At 47.3% G+C, this 19,775-nt stretch overlaps 1 protein-coding gene across 2 annotated transcripts; it reads left to right on the top strand.

Annotated features, from left to right (window-relative positions):
* Positions 1-570: 570 nt before the first annotated feature.
* UPF3A (UPF3A regulator of nonsense mediated mRNA decay) lies at positions 571-18,160 on the top strand. Of its 2 annotated transcripts, XM_008252270.4 has the most exons (9): positions 571-983; positions 1,077-1,183; positions 2,311-2,417; positions 6,862-6,960; positions 7,086-7,196; positions 10,598-10,653; positions 10,748-10,906; positions 14,470-14,630; positions 17,179-18,160. In XM_008252270.4, exons 1-9 carry the CDS (start codon positions 876-878, stop codon positions 17,354-17,356), a joined length of 1,086 nt encoding a protein of 361 aa, XP_008250492.1. In that variant the 5' UTR covers positions 571-875; the 3' UTR covers positions 17,357-18,160. The 2 variants fall into 2 exon arrangements, with proteins under 2 accessions (XP_008250492.1, XP_051685368.1); XM_051829408.2 differs by lacking the exon at positions 14,470-14,630 and having other exon boundaries at positions 728-983.
* Positions 18,161-19,775: the final 1,615 nt, after the last annotated feature.

Here is a 19,775-nt window from a genome sequence, read left to right as displayed (position 1 = left end):
AGTGCGTTCCCCCCACAGGTAAATCGCACAGCAGAACGAAGGTGCACTGTGGTGCTGCTTGACAAACACCAGCTTCCTCAACTGTGTCTGCGAGAACGGAACGGTGGTATCATAGTATTGTGTTATGTTCTGTACTGTCATACCAAGTATTGTACTAAGTATAGCATTGTAGTACTATACTGAGTATTCCGTACAACCACTTTATGTAGTATTGTAGTCCTGAGTACTAAGTTGTAGTTTTGTAACATTGCAAGTATTCTATTTTACACTCATTGTTCCAAGTATTATAGTAAGTATTCTGCCCCGAGCAGCGTATCAAAGTGCCCTGTACTGAACATGGCAGTGTGTGCTACCACAGTATTTTCCAAGAATTGTGGTATTCTCTGCTAAGTATTGTAGTATTCTGTATTAAGTACCACATTAAGTATATTTCTTGTAGTAGCGTAGTATTCTATACTACGCATTCTAGTATCGTAGTTACCTAGTACTGTATTCTGCAGTAAGTGTCGCACTGTTTTCTGTATTAAACACCACAGCGTTTTGTACTAAGTACGGCAGTGTCGTGGTAGTCTTGCGGTAGGTGTTCTGTAGGGTCGCACCAGGCACTCCTCAGGGACTGCGCGCGCGCACAGCGCCCCACCGGGGCTCTGCCCGAGCCTCCGATTGCCCCTCCCCGGCAGCTGACCGGAACAGCCTGTGAGCCGCAGGCGCGCGCCCAGGTGACCGCGGCGCCGAGTTCTCGCGAGGTTTCGGCGGCGGGCGCGCGGCGGCGGCGGCCCCGCGGCGGGTACGACCTGCGCTCCGCGGGGCCGAGGCCGGAGGGCGGCCGTTGCTGTGCGGGGCCGGAGTGCGAAGGAGGCGTCCGGACGAGAGCCATGGAGATCCCGTTCCGACGAGAGCTCGGGACGCCGCCAGCCTCGTCCTCCGGCTGCGGGAGCGGCGCGGGCAGAGCTCGCGAGGAGAAGAGGGCCGCGCTCAGCAAGGTGGGGCGGGGCGGGGCGGGGGCGCGGCGCGGAGGGCCGGCGCCTGCGGGGCGCCTGCGGGGCGCGGGCCCTGACGGCCGGCTCGGTCCGCAGGTGGTGGTGCGGCGGCTCCCGCCCGGCCTCACCAAGCGGCAGCTGGAGGAGCAGCTGCGCCCGCTGCCCGCGCACGACTACTTCGAGCTTTTCTCGGCGGACCTCAGGTGAGGGCGGGAGGTGGCCGGGGCCTCCGCACCTGCTGCCGGCGCGCCCGTCCCTGCCGCGGGGCTGCTGGCCGTGTGCGCCTCCGGTGCTTCGTCTGTGCGGCCTGTAAAAGCGAATCGCGTTGAGACTCTGCCGAGTGAGTGGCAGACGTGCGTGAGCTGGTTCGGACCCAGCAGGAGACAGGCAGGGTGCCCTGTGCTGCAGCCCCTGTCATTACCGTGTATTGATAGGAATGCCAGTTCAAGGAAAGCATCGTTAGCAGGTGAATGACGTCCAGAACGACTGGCGGATATGCGAGGACCGGCGTTGGGCGCAGGATCTTGGCCTGGGGTCCCAGGCCGGTCTTGAGCTGACCGCTCCTGAGGGCCCTGATTCCCCGGAGCTGCAGAGCTCTGTGGGAGGGGCTGGAAGTCGCCGCCTGCGCAGAATGTTGGTGACCGTGGCATAGGGGAGGACGCTTAGTTCTCTGTGTGGACCCCATCCATGGGCCACCATAAATACTTTATTCTTAAGAATTTTATTTATTTTATGTGAAAGGCAGTTAGCCCTTCCATCCCTCTGGTTCACTCCCCAGATCGCTGCAGCGGCTGGGGCTGGGCCAGGCCGAAGCCAGGAGCTTTTTCTGGGTCTCCCACCTGGAGCAGGGTTCCAGGCACTTGGGCTGTCTTTGACTGCTTCCCGAGGCTGTTAGCAGGGAGCTGGCATTGCAGGCAGCGGCTTAATTTACTATGCCTCAACACTGGCCCCCATAAGTACTTTTAAAAAAAAGCAAATCTAAATATTATCCGGATTAACGCGGAGTCCCTCTTACAGTATACATTTTCTTGAATGAGCCATGAGTTACACAGCATCCTGGTCGTCTGTGTTCAGAACACTTGCCTTTGTTTTTTCAACCTCTGAGGACCAGGATTCTAACTCTGACATTGCAGAGAAGCTGGCCTAAGACATCTCTTTCTGGCTGATTACAAGGATCTCAGTTAGTGGTTTTTGGTTTGTTTGTTGCTAAAGAATATCCAAATTGCTGTAATTAACCGGGAGATGGTTTTTTGGCATAAGCAAATGAAGGAAAGGGGACCCTGTGTTTGTACTAAGCGGTAAGCGGTTTTCCTGTTGTATCTTGTTTCAGTCTGTGTCCTCACCTCTACTCGAGAGCATACATCAATTTTAGGAATCCTGATGACATCCTTCTTTTCCGAGATCGTTTTGATGGATTTATCTTCATTGACAGCAAAGGTTTATCACTGTTTTCAACTCTTACAGTCTCGAAGTACAACAATGGGCTTGGGTGTAATTTTTGTGAGTTTTAGTTAGTTCTCAGAGACTAATCTAAAATAAGATATTGTGAGTATATTGTGATTGGGTGCTACTCTTAAAGTTGTAAATCATAATTTAGTCTATGTAATGGCGACAACTTGTGTATTATTGTTAGAGTGAAGTTTTTCTATATTTTATCCTTCTTTCATATAGATTTTCTGAATCTGAGTGTGTGTCTTCCTAACAGCACTGTTCATCCTTCACCCCTTCTCGGTAATGTCGCGGGGAGGGGTTGTGACCCTGAGCTCCAGTCAGGCCTGCGTGGATGACAAGATTTGTCCTGCTCTGTGTGGGTTCAATCCCCTGTACCTTCTGGTTATGCCTTTGATGTCCACTCCTCCTTCCCTGTTGGACTGCCAGGTGTGGCTTCTTTGCTGTCAAGTCTGAATCCGTCTTAGAGCAATTTGTCTCACTCATCAGGCACCCTCTCCCTCTCCTCCCACCCTCCGTGTGAATCAGTGTGTCCTTCTCCACTGAGGGTGATGGATAAACAAGATTGTCAGAGTGGCTGAGCTGGGGGCCAGGTCAAAATCTGTTTGACATTTGTGTTGGCTTGTTTATTTGTTCAACTGTCTTTTATTTACTTTTCAAAAAATATTGAAGTGGGGTAGGAATTGAGGTGCAGTGGGGTAAGCTGCTGCTTGTGATGCTGGCATGCTGTATGGAACACCGGTTCAAATTCAGGCTGCTCTGTTTCTGCTCCAACTCCCTGCTATCCACCGGGGAAGGCAGCAGGTGATGACCGGGTACTTGGGCCCCTGTCACCCACATGGAGACCAGGAAAGATTCCAGACTCTTAGCTTGGCCTAGCTCAGCCCTGGCTGTTGTGGGCATTTGGGGAGTGAACTAGCAGATGCAGCATATCTCCCTCTGCCCCTCTCTCCCTTTCTCCCCTCCCTTTTTCTGTCACTCTGCCTTTCAAATAAATATCTTATTTAAGCATTGGCAGATAGATATAACAAAGTCTGTTATCTTACCGTTTTTGTAAGAGTGCAGTTCCCTAGTGTTGAGTGTGATCTCCTCGAGCAGCCGTCTCCAGGACTCCTTCCATCTCGTAGCACTGAAACTACACATGCGCCCCACCCCTGGCAGCCGCCATTCTGCTGTATGCTCTGTGAATCTGACTCCTCTGGGTACCTCGAGTTGGTGGAATCATGTGTTGTCGTTTCGTGACTGCCTTATTTTACTTAGCTTAATGCCCTCAGGTTTGCCCATGTTGCAGCATATTGCAGAGTTTCATTCCCTTTTCAGGCTGAGCAGTGTTCCACAGCATGAGTATACGATGTCTTAGCTGTTGTGCATAGTGCTTCTGGAATGTGAGTGTACACATAGAGCTTTGACACCCTGCTCCCAGTTCTTTTAGATATAGATGCACAAGTGGAGTCAGCTGATCATTTCGTAATTCTACTTTTAATTTTTTGAGGAGTTTTTGTTTTCCATAGCAGCGGTAACACTGTATCTCCCACCAGTGGTGCACAAGGATGTAGTGACTCCCCATCCTCAGCAACACTGATTATCTTCTGGTTTTTCTTGTTGGGTTCTGCAGTAGCGACCTCCTGAGTTTGAAATGCTGTCTCATTGGGACCGAGGTGTGCATTCTGTAATGACTGTTGATGTCTGGCATCTTCCCCTGTGCTCGTTGACGATTTGTATACCGTCTTTGGAGAAAGATCCAAGTCCTTTGCCCTTTTTTAGATTGTGTTTTTGAGTTGTTGGATTACAGGAGTTCTCTGTGCATTGAGTGTCAGCCCCTCATCACATATGTGATTTGCACATGTTTCCTACTGTTCTTTAAGTTGCTGCCTTTTCTCTCTGCTGACTGGGAAGCAGAAGTGTGATGCATGGAGGTTTTTCTGTTTTCATATAGTCCAGTTTGTTTCCACGTTAGTTGCATGTGTCTTGGTGTCATATTCAAGAGTGTTGTAGTTTTAGGGCTTATGTTTAGGTTTAATCCACTTTGAGCCAATTTTTAATTGTGATGCTAGGTTAGTATTCAACCTCTTTCTGCAATAGAGACCAGTTTCCACAGCCTTGTTGAGAAGCCTGTCCCTTCCCCCCTGAATGGCCCGGCACCCTTGTGCCACACATGTAACCACACATGTCGTTTAATTCTAGGCTGTCTCTTCCATGTGTGCCTATCTTTGTGCCAGCCCTGCATTGTTTGATTACTGTGGCTTTTTTTCTTTTTTATTTATTTATTTAATTTGAGAGGTCGAGTTACAGACAGTGAGAGGGAGAGACAGAGAGAGAGGTCTTCCTTCCGTTGGTTCACTCCCCAAATGGCCGCAACAGCTGGAGCTGTGCTGATCCAAAGCCAGGAGCCAGGAACTTCTTCCTGGTCTCCCACGTGGGTGCAGGGCCCCAAGAACTTGGGCCATCCTTTACTGCTTTCCCAGGCCATAGCAGAGAGCTGGACTGGAAGTGAAGCCACCGGAACTAGAACTGGCGCCCATATGGGATGCTGGCGCTGCAGACAGAGGATTAACCCGTTGCACTGGGGCGCCGGCCCCTACTGTGGCTTTCTAATCAGGTTTGAGGTCAGAGGGCAAGTCAGCTGCCATTTGATGAGCCTCTACTATGAGGCATCAGACATTATCCCTGCTGCATCAGTGCTGCTTGCCTCCTGATACCTTTTTTTTTTTTTTAATATTTATTTATTTGAAAATCAGAGTTACATAGAGAGAGGAGAGGTGGGCGGCCGGGGGAGGGGGGATAGGGTCTTCCATCAGCTGATTCACTCCCCAAATAGCTGCAATGGCCGGAGCTTGACCAATCCGGAGCCAGGAGATTCTTCCGGGTCTCCCACGTGGGTGCTGGGGCCCAAGGACTTGGGTCATCTTCTACTGCTTTCCCAGGCCATAGCTGGATGGGAAGTGGAGAAGCCGGGACTTGAACCAGCGCCCATATGGGATGCCGGCACTGCAGGCGGCAGCTTTACCCACTATGCCACAGTGCCGGCCCCGATACTTACCTTTATCCCATATGGTTGAGGTTAGCGCAGAAATGTCTCCAGGGAAATGAGAGCTGTGTCACAGTACCTGATCTTTGCCGCCAGGGCAAAGACAGTACTTGGGCTTAGCGTGGAGGTGGAAGTGTCCCATTTGCTGATGCAGCAGATGACAAGTTCCCTTAGTGAACGTTTCTCTTTGTGTATCTGTGCCCCTCAGCTTCCATTCTCAACCTTTTAACTTGAAGCAGGTCTTACATGCTGTTTGACCCTTTGAAGGTCCTCTTTTACCCCTGTGTGTGTGTGTGTGTGTGTGTGTGTTTAATTTGAAAGACAGTGACAGAGGGGACAGAGGGAGGGAGGGCAGGAGAGAGGTGTCTTCCATCTGCTTGTTCACTCCCCAAATAGCCATAATGGGGGGGCTGAATCAGATTGAAGCCAGGAACCTAGAACTCCATGCAAGTCTCCCATGTGGATGCAGAGGCCCACACACTTGGCCCATCTTGTGCTGCTCTCCCAGGCACATCAGACAGGAGCTAGATCAGAAACAGAGCAGGGGCCGGTGCTGTGTAGCAGGTAAAGCCGCTGCCTGCAGTGCCGGCATCCCATATGGGCGCTGGTTTGAGACCTGGCTGCACCACTTCCCATCCAGCTCTCTGCTGTGGCCTGGGAAAGCAGTAGAAGATGGCCCACGTCCTTGGGCCCCTGCACCCATGTGGGAGACCTGGATGGAGCTCCTGGCTCCTGGCTTCAGATAGGCACAGCTCCGCCCATTGCAGCCAATTGGGGAGTGATCCAGTGGATGGAAGATACCTCCCTCCCTCCCTCCCTCCCTCTCCCTCTCCCTATCTCCTTCTCTCGACCTCTCCTTCTCTCTCTGTATAACTGTGACTTTCACATAAATTAACAAAACAAAACAGAAAATAGAGCAGCCTGGACTCAAACCAGTGCTCAGGTGAGATACGGGCGTTGTAGGTAGCATCTTAATGTGCTGTGCCACTGTGATGGCCCAGTGTGTCTCATTTAAGCAAAGTAATTTCTGACCTTCTTTAACAGATTGAATTAACCTTTTAATATAAAATGTAAACTGACACTGAGAAACCTGACTATTTGATGATATTTTAATTATGAGGTGTAAGTTACCTTGTGAACAGTTTGGTGGCTTGTGACTGTATCATTACAGAACTTTGACCTACAGCGTGAAGAATGTTCTGTTTAGTGAGTAACTGCTCCTCCTCTGTTGGAGTCTGGAGTTTGACTGGTGAGGGCTCAGGTGTTTGAGAACAGTATTCAGTTGTAGTTGCAGCAGTGATGATGGTCTAGAACCTTGGGCTTGTCCTTGTGTAGCGTAGAGCAGGGCCTTCCAAACGACGGAGCTGAGGCTCATGGTGGTCTTGGGTCTGTTTGTGGTTGAAGGCCTGGAGTACCCAGCTGTGGTTGAATTTGCTCCGTTCCAGAAGGTAGCCAAGAAAAAGCTGAAGAAGAAAGATGCCAAGACTGGAAGCATCGAAGACGGTAAGCTCTTTCCAGACGCTGGCTCGTGAAGCTGCCAGAGGAAATCCACTGATGGAGGATGATTCCTGTCCCAGGCCTGGGGAGGAATGTATTTATTTTGATTTTGCATTTTTTTCTCCTCATAGATCCTGAGTACAAGAGGTTTTTAGAAGCTTACTCTGTGGAAGAAGAGAAAACCAGTGCCAGTCCTGAAACTCTCCTGGGAGAACTGGAGGCGAGGGCGAGGGAGCTCACTGGTCTGCTTTACTCCTTTCTTCTTTCCCCTGGGATATTTATTTAGAGAATCTGTTCTACATTTTCATGATTTTGAATTCAAAATAAAGCACTAAAGCGAATGACAGGATGTACTGAGGATACATCTTGCCCGTACCAACTCTGGGTCTGGACGAGGGACAGAGCAGTGAACAGGATGTGCAAGGTGTCTGCCTTCGTGGCTGCCTTCTCGTGGTGGGTGGTGGGGAGTAAGCACACCCGTCAGGGTAGCCAGAGCCTCTGGGTTGGTGATGGACACCACAAGTGTAGTGAACTGGAACAGCAGGAAATTTCCTCTGCGCTCTGTGACGTGGCAGAAGGTAAGGAAAGCTGTGCAGGAGTTGGAGGCTGAGCCGTGGGACTGTAGGAGCAGCAGGTGCACAAGGAGCAAGGGGCGGTGTGGTTGGAGAGGCAGGGAGTGCACCTGGGCAAGAGGTCTGACTTACGTCCCCTTCCTGGAGAAGGGGCAAGGGCTCTGGTTGACACACTTTGCTGGGTCCAGGAGGTTGTGCTAGGCTGGCAGAGGCAGTGTGTATTTTGGAAGGTGGGGTAGACCACACATGCTGGTGGGTTGGATGTGGGAGGTCAGGGGCAAAAAAAAAAAAAAAAAGATTCTTGGAGTTGTAGATTGTGGCACTGACACTGAGAAGGCAAGGACTGTGGTAAGTTTCAGGGGCAAAAAATTGAGATTTCACTGTTGAACTCACTAAATTTAAGGAGAGCTAGGAAAAGCACAGAGCCGTTACAGAAGTGACCTTCCTGCCCCTCCCGTTCCTCTTTCACTTTGCTCAGTGTCCCCTTGTGCAGGGTCTGTCATTTCAGAGCGTTGTAAGGTAGCCCTTTTGCTGCCTTTTGTTGTGTCCCCTTCATCTCACAGTGCCAGTGTCTCGGGGCCTGCCACACAGTGCTCAGAGCCTTAGACGTTGCTGGGTTGAACTGAGAGTCTCCTGGCACTCATTCATTCATTTTCCCCAGGACTGGGTCTCAGAGCCTTGCTTCCAATCTGAAATTTGAATGTTAAGCAAGCAGTTTTTGCTTTTTTAGCTTTTGGTTTTCAGTAGCTTCTCATGTGCAAGTCTTAGGGTGAAATGGAAGTAGGAAACTCTAGTTGGCAAGGACTGTGTCATGAGTTTCTTCAGAGCACACAGGCCTGGAATCAGCTCGAAGAGGTGACACCCAGCAAGTGCCATTGCCTTCCCAAGCCTCGCGTTCCTCTTGTGAGATAAGTGTACAGCACACAGAACAGCAGTGGTAGCTGTCCTTGCACTGGTTAAATTGATATTAGTGGTTATGCATGTTTGTTGATAAAGTATACTTTTACGGTGTATAAAACACTTTCTTATATAGGGTCTCGTTTACCAGTCCTATGAATTCTGTGGGTAACAGAGCAGCCAGTTTGTAGGAGACAGGATCCAAAGGATGTCAGGCTGTAGCTCATCTGAGGTGATCTCACCTGTTCCAGTGCCTGTCCTTACCCTGAGCCAGAGGCTTGGTCAACACAGAGGAGGGGTTTTTCCATAGCCACTGAACCTGCCAGCCAGTGTGGGTTTCTACGATGACATCAGTTCCTTCCATAGCTCCTGTGCCCGGCAGAGCTCCTCTTCAGGTGCCGTTTGAGGTGATGTCACTGTGTCAGGGGCCCTTGTTTCTGGGGGCCCCCGGCTAGGGGCTCTCCTCTAATTCCTGATCCTCAGAATTCCAGAAATGTCATGACAGTTTCAGATGCATTTAGGGATTCTCTGCAGCCCATTCAGCCTGAGATTGTGAGGACCTGCAGCACACATGGCACTGTCGTCTGCCTGCGTCTGCGTGTGTGCAGGTGCCAGAACCTGCAGGTCACAGCCAGTTCAGGTCGGGTCAGAGGCATGAAAGGCAGGACCAAGGTAGACTGTGTGGAAGTGTCTGTGCCATTTTGATTAGCAGTGCCGTGTGTGGTAACTTTCTGAATGAACTTTGAAAGAGTTTTGTCTTATCCTTCTGAGTTATCTACAGCATGGACATGGGTTCAGTCAGCACCCTTATTTGAGATGCCTGGTTCAGAAGTGTTTTGGATTTGGAATTTTTCCAGATTTGGGGATATGTGCATATATACTACGGGGAAGACCTGTATCTAAACGTGACATTCATATATGTTTTGTGTGTATCCTACACAGCCTGAAGATAATTTCATGCAGGTAGATGCATCTTTGAGGTGTTTTTTTTTTTTTTTTTTTTTTTAATTTTTATTTATTTGAAAGGAAGAGTTAGTTATAGAGAAGCAGAGGCAGAGAGAGAAGTCTTCCATCTGCTGGTTCACCCCCCCCCCCCATGGCTGTAACAGCTGGAGCTGCACCAATCCAAAGCTGGGAGCCAGGAACTCCTTCTGGGTCTCTAATGCAGTTGCAGGGGTCCAAGCATTTGGCCCATCTTGTACTGCTTTCCCAGACATAGCAGAGAGCTGGATTGAAAGTGGAACAGCTGGGTCTTGAACCAGCACCCATATGGGATGCCGGCGCTGCAGGCAACAACTTTACCCACTACGCCACAGCGTTGGTCCCGCACCTGTGTTTTGACAGCAACCTGCACATGAGATCAGGGGTAGCTTCCCAGGTCAGGTCAGTGCTCAAGAAGGTTCAGATTTTGGAACATTTCAGGTTTCAGATTTTCTGATTAGGGATGCTGCACCTGTGATAGAAGGGAAAGAAGGAATAAATTTCCAGAATATTTGTGGATCAAAGTGAATGTATTAGTATGATTAGTATTGATGTGATGTATCTGCAGAAGTAGGAAGAGGTACTCATGACATTCAGGAAGTGTTTTTTTTTTTTTGACAGGCAGAGTGGATAGTGAGAGAGAGAGAGACAGAGAGAAAGGTCTTCCTTTGCCGTTGGTTCACCCTCCAATGGCCGCCGCGGCCGGCGCGCTGCGGCCGGCGCACCGCGCTGATCCGATGGCAGGAGCCAGGAGCCAGGTGCTTTTCCTGGTCTCCCCATGGGGTGCAGGGCCCAAGCACCTGGGCCATCCTCCACTGCACTCCCTGGCCACAGCAGAGGGCTGGCCTGGAAGAGGGGCAACCGGGACAGAATCCGGCGCCCCAACCGGGACTAGAACCCGGTGTGCCGGCGCCGCTAGGCGGAGGGTTAGCCTAGTGAGCCACGGCGCCGGCCACACATTCAGGAAGTTTAACACCTGCTTGTTCTACTTTTATGCCATCTTTGTGAGTGGTGTTTTATGACTCTAAAGAGCCAGGAATTAGCTGTGTCCAAGAACTCTGGTACAGTGTATGCCCATGTAAATTTCACGAATAATACTATTCCTCTAATTACTTAAGGGTTAAATTGAAGATAAGTACTTGAAAAGAAGTCGTGTTTTTGGAATTAAATGCCACAAAATTTCTGTGTTTTAGCTAGAAGAACTACACCTCTTTTGGAATATATTAAAAATAGAAAATTGGAAAAGCAGGTAGGTCTGGCCCTCTACCTGGTGAGTGTCCTTCCTTCCTGGATCTGCCATTTCCATGCAGATGATTCATACTCATGTTTTTCCATGGATGCAGAGAATTCGGGAGGAGAAACGAGAAGAACGAAGGAGAAGAGAGTTAGAAAAGAAACGCTTGCGGGAAGAAGAGAAAAGAAAAAGAAGAGAAGAGGAGAGATGCAAAAGAAAAGAGGCAGATAAGCAAAAGAAAACTGCAGAGAAAGAAGTAAAGATTAAGGTAATTTTGGAGAAACATTCCATTTCTTTTTTCTAGGAATAGTTTTTCTAGGGAAGCAAAGGATTTTCTGTAACATAACTTCTCCCGTGGAATTCACTAGTGATAGAGTGAACAGTTCCTGAACAGTAACCCTCAAAAAACACACGACCATTTTCCTCGTGCAAGCCTGGCCAGGCTGTGCTGCAGGAGCTTGCAGTCTCAGGATCTCTGGGTCCAACCAAACTGCAGTTTGTTTCTTGCTCATGTGTCTCTTCTGCAGCAGTAGATGGCTTGCAGTGGTCATCTGGTGACCCAAGCTGATGGAGGCTCCATCTTGGCATCTGCTGTCAGTCTTTGTGACAGGAAAGGGATGTGTGACTTGGAAAACGGCACACAGTTCTCAAAGCTTGCAAGAGGAGGTGCCATGTGTTTTTTCTGCCCATGCCAGTCATATGGCTTTCCAAGGAAGCCGGGAATAACTGAGCAGCACTAATAAACAACACTGTTTCTTAAAATGTTTCTGTCTTCAAAACTTAAGAGGGAATAGAATGTCATTCAAGCACATTTGCTTCAGAGATAAAAGATACAGATGTGCAGGAGGAATAGATAAAGCATCTGTCCCTAAAACATTCGTCTGTAACAGTTTAAGTTTGCTTTGATAAGAATTGTGTAAAGATCTATGTGGTTTTAAAATTGCATAATCTGATAACATAGGTGAAATTCAGGAGCCCAACCAAGGCTGTTAAATAAAGGTGGTCGATCCCTTGTTGGCAAGGAGAGGGGCTGAATGGACAAAACCAGGCTTTTCCTTGGGAAGCAACTTCGAACCCTTCTTTTTCTGTGTCCTTGCCTCTTTGATGCACAAACACAGCTCTCCATAACCAAAGTATAGCAAACGGATTTCTTCTAACAAACATGTTCTCAAAAGTAAGAACTGACAGTCCTTGAAAGACAGCTAATAAATCTAGCTCTGTCACTTCCTGCTCATGCACCAGGAGTGACCTATTTGTAAATATTACGGTCACTGGCATGCAAACATCATCTGATCTCATTTTCGTTTCCCTTTCCAGACGAGACCAACAGCTACCCCAGTGCCTCATGCTTTACATTCTCAAAATCACTTGTCAGCAGCTTCTTACTGACAGTTTTCAGAAAGAACCATTGAAACTTATAGCCCATGTCAACTATAATTTCAAGTAGAACTTTTGGGGTATAGCATTTTAGTTTTATGTTTTTTTAAAGAATGAAATTAGAATCTAAAATAAGTCAAAGAAATGAAACAGATTTAAGTCAGTAAAAGTAAGTTCAGTGTCCTTCACAAAGAAAAAAAAATCAGAATAAACGTAGCATGAGAAAGAGCTGATTTCATCCAAATCTGGTAAAACAAACTCTAGGTGGCAGATCGGAGGCAGCAACAGGGAGCAACCAACCCTGGCTTCTGCCCTGAGTGTCTGGCACAGTGGCCAAACATGACATTTGAGATTCAGGTCGTCCAGCCCCAAGCTTAGTTTTTGATAAACATCTGTGCTCAACTTGGGGATCTGTGACCACAAGTCATTCAGAGAATTTAAATTATTAAAAACAAACAAACAAAATGTGTGGAGCAATATGCCGACAGATGAAAGGCAGAGATGTGGAGCATGTCCTCGTGACCAGTCCTAACTGTAGGAGCGACCCAGCTGTTGAGTTCCCCCTGAGAACTCTGAAACTGTGCTGTGAGCTTAAATTAGAAGTGAAATTCCAGAACGTACAAGTTAAAGGCTAGACAACATCATCTAGGAAATTGTGTGATCTTTTTCATGGAGTGCTTCAAAAAAGATGTATGTGTCTGTGATGGGTTGCACATTATATAGTGTGTGACCAAGTTACGAGCATAGGCAGGGCTTTGTGTGTGACCAGGTTACATGTATATAGTGTACACACATATGAAGGTGTATGTGTGTGTGAGAGTGAGGTACATGTATAAGCATAAGCACATACAAGGATTCTGTGTATATGACTGGGTTACACGTAAGTAGTGTAAGCACAGATGAGTCATGTGAGTATGGGTTACACATACGTAGTGTAAGGAAAGATGAGGTGTGTGTGTGTGACTGAGGTACATGTATGAGCTTGAGCACAGACGAGGGTGTGTGACCAGGTTACGTGCAGACATGGATGCTGGGCGAGAACACACCTGTCAGTAGCTGTTCATCTCCTGATGACCTTGTGGCGCTCCCACACATCCACTCCACCTTCTTCTATGAGTGTTCCTGGCTCATCTCCAGCTCTCTTGCTTGATGAATTTTTTTCAAGTGCACCTGCTGTTTTCCTCAGGCTTCTGTGCCTACTCCCTCCACCCAGATATGCTGTGATGCCTTCTCATCTAGCCTCAATTTCCACCTTGTTCCTGTGGAGCCCTCCAGCTCCTTCTGTTGCCCTCATCAGTGTCATGTCCTAACTTGTGAGGCCTGAGCTGGCCCCAGGCAGATGGTATCAGAGGCACAGAGTGAAGATTGTGGGTACAGAGTCATTTGTTGGATGAGTGCAGGTGGAGACTTGGACCTACCCAGAGCTTGCATTTATTACAGATGTATTGCTGCTGTCAGAGAGAGCAGTGTACTCGCTGAGGGGAAGGTCAAATTTAGGGAGTCCACACAGGATTACAATGCACTCACGTGATGAGAAACAACTTCTAGTGTTTTCCTCAACTTACGTCTTTTTTGTTTGTAAGTGAACTCATTTAACTGAACATAACTAGTTTTGCTACACTGAAATTTAAAATATGTTCAATTTTATGAGAATAAAATTCCCAGAAGTGCATCTGCTGGCTCTATTCTACAAAGGATTCTACCTGTACAGGCCCTGATGCAAAGACAGTCAAATTAGATGTGTCCCAGCATCTTGCTGCACGTGCTGTAAGAAAGAGGGTCATAAGTTTTGAAAGCTGTAAAGTGTCCTAAAAGCCATCTACCTAAAGCAACTTTTTGAAAAAAATTACAGAAATAATACTTGTTTATTTTAGGTAAACTAGAACCTGTGGTGAAGGAAAGAAAATCCTCAGAGACTGGTAGTCACTGTTCACACCATATACAGAGAGCCTTTCAGACAGTTCTCTGTGTGTGTACCTAGATAAGTCACAGCCTCGTAGGACATTGTGATCCACAACAGATGGTGTATGCAGTGGAGGCCCTGTGAGACCACATGGCCTGGGGATGGCGCAGCTTGTGTCTGTACGAGCACACTCTGTGGTGTTTGCATAACATGACTGCCTAGGGACATGCATCCAGAATGTTGTTAAATGGCATACAACTGTGGATGCATTAACTTTCACATTGAAATTGGAAAATTGTGAACCTCCTGTTTGTGACATTTTTTAATTCACCACATCAACTGCCACACCACTTCTTGTAACTACAGAATATTTTAGTGGCTGAAATATTGACTGTATTGAACCAAATCCAGGTGGTTTTTTTGGACTTTCAGCTTACATCATTTTGTTACTTAGATATTTGGGCTTGATATTTAGTATATATTTTTATTTAACAACTACTTTTATAATGTGCTCTTGAGGTTGGTATTTTACTAATATCATAATTTCTCAGCTTCTTAAGAAACCAGAAAAGGGAGAGGAACCAACTACAGAGAAACCAAAAGAAAGAGGCGAGGAAACTGATATTGGAGATGGAAAGCTGGAGACCTGTGCTTCCTGCACAGTCGTGAAGGCCAGGTCCTTGGAGAGCTCGCTGGAGGAGCTCAGGGAGAAGTGAGCAAGCTTTCATTCTTACCACACTTGAGCTTCCAGTTGTAGGGGTGTACCTGTGGCAGTCCAAGCATGTAGAGTGTTGCAGGACATGTGCATGCGTGTTTGTTTCTCAGCAGTCATGGGAGGAACCCAGGAGACCCCTGGGTCCCCAGCCCTATCTGCTGCTGATCACGGCTGCTGTCTTGGCCACTTCCCTCTTCTACTCAGGTGTCCCCTCTTGGGCTCTGGATCCTGTATCTTTAGTCTTTGGGGCCCTTATTTCCAGTCTTTTCCTCCCTTGTGATTTTTATCAGTTTGTCATGAAATGCCGGCCTAGTTGCTCTTCTGGTCCTCCTTCATGTTGTCTACAGAATTCACAGCCCGTTCTTTTAGGGCTGGCAAGTCTTTTGTGATAGACAAATAGAATCCAAGTGTTAGGTAAATTGTCCCCAGTCCTTAGCTGTGGGTTTTGACCAGCATCTCTTGATCCTGCCTTCTGCTGGCCTTGCCCCTGTGTGTCCTGGGGTGTCCAATGCAGTGAGCAGCAGGAGTCCAGGCCCAAGAGCAAGCCTGCTTCGTGTGCAGCTCTGTGGAGAGAGCTTCTCTGGACACAGCACTCTACCCTCTGGACCAGAGAGACCTGCTCCTGATCCACCCCGGCCACGGGCCACATGCAGCTGGGCTTTCTCTGACTTTAAGAACCGTTGAGCTGAGCAGCTGTTTATTTGTTTACTATTCATTTAGTGTTTCAGTAGATGCATGAATATAACTACTGGCATTACCAAACTATTTATTTTACCTATGCTTGAAGCAGAAGTCACGCTGTCAGTAGTAAGGGCTGTGTTGGGATGGGATGTTCTTCTGGACTCCAAGGAAAGCCTCTCTACCATTCTTAGTTTCAGTGACTTTTTCTGTAAGAAAAGGAGGCATTTTATTTACTTTGGAGGGTTATTGAGAATTGGAAAAGTACATGGAGTACCAAAATGCTTACAGCATGTCTGTCACTCAGGTGTAGTGACAGATACTGTTGTTACATCTATTTGTGTTGGTAGCAGTTGGCAGTACTCGGGTGGAACTCACTGTAGACAGGGAGACTGGTGGATTGCACGGGTTACTGACCCTTTGTGTTGAGTCACAGGTCTTGGGTCGACAGTGAGAAAGAGCAAAGGGACATGGCGAGAAGGTGTAAGAGAAAAGTTGAAACACAAAGATGTCCTGCAGATGATGGCAGAAAGCACAGGCTCACCATGCGTGTGAGCACCTTTGGGAAGGAGTGTGGATGAGCTGGGGTGGGGGAAAGGATGTGCCTGAGACAGGGAGGAAGGGGAGCCAGGATGGGAGTGTCCCTGTGGAGGCCGCAGAGAACCAGGGACCTGGTTCATGACTCAGCTGGGGATCTTTGCTCAGCTCCGTGCTGAGGGTGCACGTGGTACGTCCATGGTCTTACAGCTGTTCTTTGCAAACCTTTTTTTTTTTTTTCATTAAACTGGAAATGAAAAATCTGCCTGGCTGTGTTGAGGTCTGGGATTCTATTCTGACAGTGTGAAGCATTACTAGGGTAGTTGTACACCCTGAAATTCAGATCTGGGAATGAAATCAGCCATCATCTTTTCTCAGAGAATCAAGTTATTTTTCACCAGGCAAAATTAGTTTTATTTACTATAGAACTAGCACATTTATTCAGTTTGTTTGAGGAGAGGAGTGTAAAGTTCACCCCTAGAGAAGGGTGCTAGGTGCAGCAGGTAAGGAGTTCTTTGGGACACTGCACTCTACCGGAGTGCCTGGGTTTGAGTCCCAGCTCTGCTCCTGACTCCAGCTTCCTGCACATCCTGGAGGGAGGCAGTAAGTAACGGCTCTCTGTGTGCATGTGGGAGACTTGATTAATTCAGGCCCCTGGTGCGCTCTCTCCCTCTCCCTCTCCCTTCCCCCGTCCAAGTAAATAAAAATAAGTAATAAAATGTTAAGACGTTTACCCTTAAGCAGAGAAAATAAAAGATATTTCATTAATTTTTTATATTAAAACATTCTGATTGTTAGTGTATAATGAAATGGCTCAGTCATGCCTAAATTGGTTCTGCACAGAAAACACAGGATTGACGGAAGTTGCATGGTGTGGATAGGGAGGCCAGCTGTGATCTACGTGGAAATTGCTTGTTACTATGTCAGTAACTATTCCGGTTCACAGGTCTGAAAGGCTGTCTCTCTGGATGTCTGTGCCTCATTTTATTTCAGTCCTGTATTTACCTTGAGGGACCAAGATGGACTTGTTTGAGTTTTCATCTCAAACTGGGAGGGGAATGCCCTGACTGCTGTTTCCCACAGAGTGGTTTGAGCAATAATATTTTCCCAGATACCTACTTTGATTTCCAACTGTCTCTTTTTCCATAGGTTTTTTTTTTTTTTTTTTTTTTTTTGGCCTCATAATGCCTAGCTTCTGGGATGTGCTATGAAAAGGGCTGATTTCAGCCGTAAGGTTGATTTCCTTTATACAGCTTTATCATCAGGCCTACAGAGATACTGTGTGTGGTGTTGGCCCTTGGGGGACCTTGCTCTTCTTCTGCCTTGGCAGGACCAGCCGGCCATGCAGCTGCATCAGCCAGGAACTCGCCTCCGAGTATGTGAGTGTGGCCAAAGACCCTCTGAGGAGGGCTGTGGCGGGAGGAGTGGGGAGGCAGAAGACTCAGCAGGGACTGGTCCCGAGAAGAGTGAAGAGGCAGAGTGAGTCCTTGTGTGCACCTTGTTTGTAACAGCCTCTGGTCCCCATGGATGAGAAGGGCATCCCTGAGATCTGTACCCTGGAATGTAACCTGACTCCTTAGGAAGGGAGCTGCGTGCTGGAAATACAGAGGGCACATGGAAACATCTGGAAATCATTCTCAAAGGAGTAATCATTTAAAAATTGGGCATAAATTTAAAAGATTTTTAACATTCTTAATATAAGCTAATATTTACCACTTAGCCATAACAGGAAATGATTTATTAGAAAGTAGAAAAAATAGTAAAACATGGAAAAAAATTAGTACTGTGTTGGTATTAATTCTAAAGCACTTTGTGAATAGCATCCATTTTGGGTCTTTTGCAGTTTTTTTTAGCACATGATCTGTCAAAATCTGTGTCTGGTGGTTCTTGTTAGCCCTCTCTGAGCTACAGTGCCAAGGAAAGAGCAGTTCTTGTTCCTTTGTAACCACTAAAATTCAGCCACTTCTTCAAAGTCTATTGTATTTTTTCATTCTTGCCCTTTGGTTTGACCGCTGACTGGTTTGACTGGCTAAAACAGTTTCACAGCCTTGTGAATGGATACGCACCGGATTTGTAACCATTGTGGTTGCTAGATCTCCAGAGAAGCAGAAATGTCATGTGGAGCAGGGATAACCCGGGTTAGCTTCTATAGCCTGCCTTTCTGGGTCTTAGGCACTTTTATTTTTAAATAGCTTAATGTAAATGTTAAAACTGTGTTCTACAGTACTTCTTCCTTTTTTAAAATGTTAATGTTTTTGACTCTGTGCTTTAACCATTTGTTAAATAAAAGTGTTTGTTGCTGTGGGTTTTAAGTCCTGAAGTTATGGTACTTTTCCTAAGTAGAATTTTGTATAAAATATGCTTTTTTAAAATGTGGCTTCTATTTGAATATTTTTCTAATTGTACCCATTTCTTGTTAGTGATTAATTATGAAATGTCTATTCATTAAAAACTCAGAAATCATTTGTCACCTAAAAACCCATGACTGCTGTAGGTAGCCAATTGCTTTTTTTTTTTTTTTTTTTTTTTTTTGACAGGCAGAGTGGACAGTGAGAGAGAGAGACAGAGAGAAAGGTCTTCCTTTTTGCCGTTGGTTCACCCTCCAATGGCCGCTGTGGCCGGCGCACTGCGCTGATCCGAAGCCAGGAGCCAGGTGCTTCTCTTGGTCTCCCATGCGGGTGCAGGGTCCAAGGACTTGGGCCATCCTCCACTGCACTCCCGGGCCATAGCAGAGAGCTGGCCTGGAAGAGGGGCAACCAGGATAGAATCCGGCGCCCCGACCGGGACTAGAACCTGGGGTGTCAGCGCCGCAGGTGGAGGATTAGCCTATTAAGCTGCGGCGCTGACAAGGTAGCCAATTTCATGGCATGGCTGTGTTCTTGTCCATGGGAGAAATACTTGCTGTGTTTTTACAAGGGTCCTGGCTGAAAAGAGCTGGGTGGTAAGATGTTCTACACTTTGCAGGCCATGTGTCTGCCACTGGGCTCTGCCATTCTTGTGAGAAGGCACCTGAAGCAATGTGTAAGTGAATGGGTGAGACCATTATTTCAAAAAAACTTTATAAAGAGAGGCACAGGCTTTATTTGGCTTGCAGGCAGCAGGCCCTGCTCAGAGCATGGGCCAGATGGTCCTCATTGCACATTGTCTCTGATCTGAGATGGCAGGACACAGTGCACCTCGTTTCTGAGATGTCTTGGTGGTTCTGGCTTGTTGCCTGGAGTTCCTTAGAAAATACTGATTTAAAACTGGTTCTTAGACTTTTTAGTCTCAGCATCCTTTTTCGTTGTTAAAAATTGCAGCAGCAAGGATAGGGTATATCAACTAGGTTAAATCTGTTGATGTTTCTTATACTTGAAAACAGAAACGTTTAAAACACAAGAACACACATACACACTGAGATAGTTGATTTGGGTGGGCAATGCCTAGAGAATTGGGGAACCCTTACTCCTGGTGTGTCTGAGTTGGGAAGACTCACCCAGTTGCTGGGGCTGGGATGGAGCAGGAAAGCCAAGAAGGGAGATAGTCTCTGGCTCCTTCTCCTAGGGCTGGTGTGTTGTCTCCTGCTGCTGCCCTACCTGGGGCTCTTGGACCTTTGGTCTCCCTTGTTGAGGCTTCTGGATTTTTTTTTTTTCTTTAAGGATTGATTGATTGATTTGAATTTGAAAGGCAGAATTAGAGGAGAAGAAATAGCCAAATAGAGAGATCCTTCATCTGCTGGTTCACTCTGCAAATGGCCCCACTGGCCAGAGCTGGGCCAGGCTGAAGCTAGGGACCCAGAGATTCTTTTGGTTCTCCCATGGGAGTGCCCATATGGGATGCCGGCACTGCAGGCAGTGGCTTTACCTGCTATGCCACAGCATCAGTCCCCAGATAAATAAATCCTTAAAAAAAATGTTCACTCTGAAATATGGTATTATTGCAACTTTG

The sequence above is a fragment of the Oryctolagus cuniculus genome, chromosome 9, assembly GCF_964237555.1.
Source record: "Oryctolagus cuniculus chromosome 9, mOryCun1.1, whole genome shotgun sequence".
NCBI classification, from domain to species: Eukaryota; Metazoa; Chordata; class Mammalia; order Lagomorpha; family Leporidae; genus Oryctolagus; species Oryctolagus cuniculus.
This window is presented reverse-complemented; position numbering and strand designations above follow the sequence as displayed.

What these genes read in the sequence shown, in the direction of transcription:
- UPF3A (XM_008252270.4), top strand. Translation starts at nt 876, where the DNA reads ATGGAGATCCCGTTCCGACGAGAGCTCGGGACGCCGCCAGCCTCGTCC. An exon ending in AGAGGGCCGCGCTCAGCAAG is followed by an intron (nt 984 to 1,076) that starts GTGGGGCGGGGC and finishes CTCGGTCCGCAG; the next exon opens with GTGGTGGTGCGGCGGCTCCC. An exon ending in CTTTTCTCGGCGGACCTCAG is followed by an intron (nt 1,184 to 2,310) that starts GTGAGGGCGGGA and finishes ATCTTGTTTCAG; the next exon opens with TCTGTGTCCTCACCTCTACT.